This window comes from Condylura cristata, unplaced genomic scaffold (genome assembly GCF_000260355.1).
Source record: "Condylura cristata isolate star-nosed mole 26May11 unplaced genomic scaffold, ConCri1.0 scaffold00015, whole genome shotgun sequence".
Classification (NCBI taxonomy): Eukaryota; Metazoa; Chordata; class Mammalia; order Eulipotyphla; family Talpidae; genus Condylura; species Condylura cristata.
In genome coordinates, this window is record NW_004567116.1 from 48,939,595 (window position 1) to 48,945,418 (window position 5,824).

Genomic DNA, 5,824 nt, shown 5'->3' on the forward strand with positions numbered 1-5,824 from the left:
GGGTGACAGGTTTGAAGTCTTTTAATCACAAGATTATAAAGAAGTTCACTTCAGATTGATTTCCTCCTCTTTTTTTTATATATATATAATTTCCTAATCCCTATACTCCTGCCATGAGTGAAACTATCCGGTATTTTTCCTTTTCTTTCTGGCTTATTTCACTAAGCATGATTCTGTCCAGCTCCATCTATGTTTCCGTAAATGGCATGAGTTTATCTTTTTTGATTGCTGACTGATGTTCTAGTGTGTATATATGCTACATCTTCTTGAGCCAGTCATCTACTTTTGGGCATTTGCATTGATTCCACATCTTCCCTATTGTAAATAGAGCAGCAATAAACATAGGGGTGCAGATGTCTCTTTTGAATTATTGTTTTTGTGTCCTTGGGTAGATACCAAGGAGTGGAATTGCTGGATCACACGAAAGCTCCATTTTTAGCAGTTTGAGAAACCTCCACAGAGCTTTCCACCAGCAGTGACTGTACCAGTTTGCATCCCCACCAGCAGTGTAGGAGAGGGGAACCTGAATTTTAAAAGCTAGAGAAGGGAGAAAGGCTGAACTTTGCACTTGCGGTAGAGGAGAGCACATGCACAAAAGCCTGGTGTGGAGCATGCTGGAGTGTAGGGAATGGATCGTTGCAGCTAGAACCTGGGCTCTGAGCCTGGGCTGAGGCAGGTTTTGTTTTGTCAACATTCTCAACATTTTAGTCTCAGTGCTTCTGGTGGCATCAGAGGAGGGAAATGATATGAGCTGCCTTGCTCCATGCAGGGCAAAGAACCTGGAAGGATCATTTCTAAGTAGTAGCTAGTTGGGAAAGAGCCTGAATCCTTCAGAAATGTACTGTCATCTCCCAATATTTTTACCAGTATTTGTTTCTGGCATGAGCATAAGAGATAGAAGCGTCTTTCCTGTTGAAAGAGGCAGGCTGAAGACCAGAACTGTTATGGAAGGAACACCCCTTCCCACTGCTTTATATATATATGTGCACACACACACATACACATACACACAAAGCCAAGCTATCTCTTTAAAAAGAACTACTGTGAAATTCTTTGGTTTGGAAGGAAAATATAGTGTCAAATTTTTGCCTAAATGGCATTTTAAGTGGACTCTGAATCAAGCCCAAAGGAAGGAATACTTGTTCTTTGAGTCAGGAAAGGATTCAGTGTCTAACATTGCATTATTCATTGGCCTGAATTGGTAGGAAAGCTGGGGGTGGGGGGGAGTGTTAGCAAGAGGTAGATAATGAGAGAAAAGCAATCCAGAATACCTCTCAGGCCAACTCCAAACAACATTTGGGCCTTTTTGTTTGGAGGCAGAGGAGCTTTATTATTGTCTTGCTAGTGCTCTCAGCTCACTTGTTTATTTGCTCATTTTTGAGAAAGTGCTTAAAATCAAGTATCTCACCAGGAGTTGGCTTCCAGAGAAGCAATAGCCAGGCCAGTGGCAAGAACTGGTTCCCCTCCCAGAGGCAGCCCCGCCCTGAGCCCCCTCTTCCGGACAGCTCACCGGGGCCTGCGGAAGGTCAGGCCGTAGTGCTGACAGGCAAGCCCAACGGTGGGCGTGTATACGATGGGCATGAATTTCTCCACATCTGACGTCAGCACACGGTAGAAGAGCTTCTCGTTTCGGTCTTGGAGGGTCATGAGAATGATATACCTTGGAAAGGGAGACAAGAACCAAGTTGATGGCAAGTGTACCAGCAGCAAGGCCCTTGCTACTATGATGGAGGCTCACACTCAGCTACTTAGAGTAAAAGACCCAAAGTCACCCAGCTCTCTTAAGCATAGATGATGGTGGATTTCATCTATGAAATGTGGAGAATGGTAAACTATTGCCTACCTGGTGGTGCTTATTATTATAATACATGGTGTAAGTACTGTTCTAAATATTTAATATGATTGCATTTAACACCCCCAGTGACTGGTGAGGTAGCTGAGTCACCCCCAGTGACTGGTAAGCCTTCTGTTTGAGAGACCAGGAGATGATAGCATCAAGAAGTGAAATAATTCTTCGGGATTAGAACCTAAACTATCTGACTCAAATCCACTCTCAATATGGTGCAATATAGTTAGTTATGGGATTATTATGTGAACATTAATGAATGACAACAGAGTAGCATTCTGGGGGTGCAGAAGTGTCCTACTGGCACAGCGGTGATGTAGGGACTGGCGTTTCCTACCACCCAGGCCAGTTCCTGTCACAAGCAGAGTTCACAAATAGTTGAGTACCATGTGATCTCAGGAGGCCTGTTCTCTTTTACCTAATCCCTGAAATCATTAAGCCAAGAAAAGGGCATTTTATTCACACACCTAAAAAGGCAAAAGCCACTGGGTGGAAAAACCCAGGGGCTGAAATTCACAATGATGTGCAAATGACAAATGATGTCATGTATAACCTTTCTTAACCACAGTTTGAGAGAAAGTATGCAGGCCCCAAGGCCCAGGAATGCAGTGGAGTGAGGGAAGTGCTGTCACTGGGGAACTGTCCCTGGGTGGAGGTAGTATCTAGTGTTGGAATCCAGCTCTGCTGTTTATCAGTTGTGTGATTTTTAGTAAGTCTTGTGACCTTTTAGGGCCTTCACTGCTTCTTCCCAATCAAAGTCACTGGCCTGGAACTAAAGATTAGAAGGGCTTTAAGGAAGGGAGTCTTTATCTGAAGAATAGCCATAATCTCAAGCCATTACCAGTGTAAAAATTCCCATACTTATCAGTCATTTGTATACATCTCTTCCCAATTCTGCATCCAGTAATGTCAGGGTGGCAAAATCAACAGTCACAGTGGGAGAATTTATACCACGGAAACTATAGAAGACTATACATCAGGGCTCCCCCCACCTCCTGCCTGGAGAACCAGTTATTTACCAGCCCTTTCCCAAAAGAAGCTGGGGAGACTCTGGAATTCCCCCAAGCACTTGTTGACCTAGGGACTCTGGGAATGAGTGGCTCAGAGTCGAGAGTCCATCTGGAGAAAGCCCACTGGAACTCTCAAGACCCAGAATACCTCTGCTTGAAGTCGGACATGTTTTCTGTAGCCACATAATTGTGAGCATTAATGAATGACAACAGAGTAATGTTATGGGGATGCGAAGGGTCCTACTGGCACAGCAATGATAGGTAGGAACTGGCCTTTCCTACCACCCAGACCAGTTCCTGTCACAAGCAGAATTCACAAATAGTTGAGTACCAAGTGATCTCAGGAGGCCTGTTCTTTCTTACCTAATCCCTGAAACTATTAAGCCAAGAAAAGGGCATTTGAAGAGGATTTGGGACTTTTCAATTTTAGAGTTTAAAATCTTTAGAAAATTGGATACTACTTTGAATCTTTTTTTTTTTTTAGATTATGTTTATTTATTTATGCATACAAAAACTGGGGTATAGGTCAAAGGAGTTGGGTGGTGAGAGGCTTCACCAGAGACAGAGTGGGAAGCAGAACGGGTGGATTGACTAAATTTACTACTGAGGGGAACAGCAAGTGAGACAGGAGAAGTCTACTATGCTATGTGGGTCAACTCCCTGGCCAGGGATCTAAATTATGCCACAGTGACTGATTATAGCTTGATAGCATTGAGACTTAACCTCTGTGCCACAGGGTGGCCCTACTTTGAAGTTTAATTATTTTTTGTAAATGTAATAAAAAGGAGAGATTCAGACTGTTTGTCATTAGATCAATCTCACATTGTTAGATGGATTCATTGTGCACTTTCTGGTTTGCTCTTCAAGGTTGTTCTATTTTACTAGGCCCAATCTGAGTGAGATAAACACAAGGGGAGGAATATTTGATTGGGACTGCAGTATGGCTTTGAAATTAATGTGGGTAATATTCATTGAGTTTAGTGCTTCTGGAGTAGGGTTTGGGGGATAGGCAAAGACTTCTTTATCCACTACTACCTAGTAACTGATGGTATGGGGTGCATAGGAAGATGGATGCAGGGTGAACTTGTCATGCCACTGAAGTCTACCCACCTGGGGGCCCACACTTTGGCCAATCAACTTTATAGAGATGTAGTAGGAACCTTTATTTTCTCCTTACATTTCTGTTAGATGCCATAGCCAAATGGCTTATTCATTTAATAATGTCTTACTAAGTGTCCACTATGTATCAGACATTGTTTTAAGCACAAACACAAATTCATTTGATCTTCACATAATATTATGAGCTAGGAAACATCAATCTATATATGCCCCTTCTGTATAGAAGGGTACTGGTTCAGAGAGGCTAAGTAGTTTTTCCTCTTAAGGGGTAGAATGAGATTTGAATCATCTAATATTAGAATCTACTAGTATTAGTAGTATTAAAATCATTCTAGTATTAGAATCACTAAGCTTGATGCCTCTAATCTGTGGCATAACAGAGAGTTTGAAAGTACAGTCAGTCTCTTGAGTCAGCTAGCTGTGTGCAAATACTGGTTTGCCAATCCATAGCCAATATTGGGGAGGTCATTATCTTCTTTAGTAAAACTGGTAAAGCTAAACTTGGGAAAGCCATGCCCCACAATTTGGCTCTTCATGTCTATATTTCCAAGAACCCAAGGAGAAAACAGGATTATTAATTGCTTCCTATAAACTTCTGACATATGGGTCCTAGCTACATTTGTCATTCTAGCCCTAAAGAGGACCTGTCCATTTTTCCTTCTCTTCCCTTATACCCCTTGTTTCAGGAAGGTAAGTCTTTGCTCCATCACTTCCCTCTGAGTGAAATGTCGTCAGAGTACCCTGCTACTGCCTTTTGAAGTCCTCTCAGTGCTTGTTGTGCTGACTCTGAACCCACCACTTCTCTGAGGCCTTCCCAAATCACATTGGTTTGAGTTTGGAATTCAGTTTCTTTTCCCAGGTTTCTAGGACATATCAACTGTGCATCCATCGTAATAAGTGCTGTCCTTCAGGGAGACCAGCATCCCTTTGGAGGGCAAGACTGAGTTTGGGAGCTTTTGGAGTTCTAAGCCTTTCCTAGAAGTATCCAGAAAACCCTCCGTGGATCACCACAGAAAATAGAGAGCTCAGCCCAGGGCCAGGAGAGAGAGTTGACTTGAGATACTGACTTGTCTAGGTCGCTCTTCTGCTGCTCATAATATCTCATGATCCGCAGGACCTGGACATCCTGGCTCAGGAAACAGGGAGGGATTAGGCCATGGATTCCAAGCTGCAGCCTTTCTTCAAGTGTAAAGGCCATCCCCTAGGGAGTGCAAGAAAGAAACATGAACACATAAATGATATGCAGGAGACCAAGGAACAGAAGAAGTTCTATCCGCAGATGAGCAAAAGTCACTGTAATTCAACAGAAAGGACCCTAGACTCAAATACCTCATCTACCAATTAAGTAGCTAGACAATCTGAAGCTGGTTATACACTGACTCTTCTGAACATTAGCATCCTCTTGGAAAAGTGGGGAAATGTGTATAGCTTTTTATCTGTTTTATTTTTAAAAATATACTATATTTTTAGGACACTTTCAGATTTACAGAAAAATAGAGAATAGAAAGAATTCCCAGTTATTGACTCATCTAGTTTTCCACTTATTAATTAAATTGGAAAAATCATTCTCATTATTGAACCAACAATGGCAAATCATTATTAAGCGAAGTTCAAGGTATTACAAATTCCTTCCTTTCTTTCTAATATGCCATCCAGAATTCCATATTACCTCTCGGTTTCACACCCCCTTGGACTTCTGTGAGTTTCTCAGACTTTTTTTGATTTTGATGACCTTGAGAGTTTGAGGAGCATGGCTCATGTATTTTATAAAATAACCCTCATGTTTTGCTTACATGAGAAGGAAGACCACAAAGGTGAAATATTGTTTTTACTGCATTAGGTCAAGGTA

General features: G+C 42.1%; 1 protein-coding gene across 1 annotated transcript in view; it reads right to left on the reverse strand.

The window, feature by feature from the left end:
* ME3 (malic enzyme 3, NADP(+)-dependent, mitochondrial) overlaps window positions 1-5,824 on the reverse strand; it is a 189,255-nt gene that overhangs the window by 98,501 nt on the left and 84,930 nt on the right. Inside the window, exons 2-3 of the mRNA XM_004683273.2 lie at window positions 5,043-5,176; window positions 1,511-1,660 (exon numbers count right to left, since the gene is read on the reverse strand). Coding sequence (XP_004683330.1) covers window positions 1,511-1,660; window positions 5,043-5,176 — 284 coding nt within the window. The remainder of the gene's footprint in view (window positions 1-1,510; window positions 1,661-5,042; window positions 5,177-5,824) is intronic.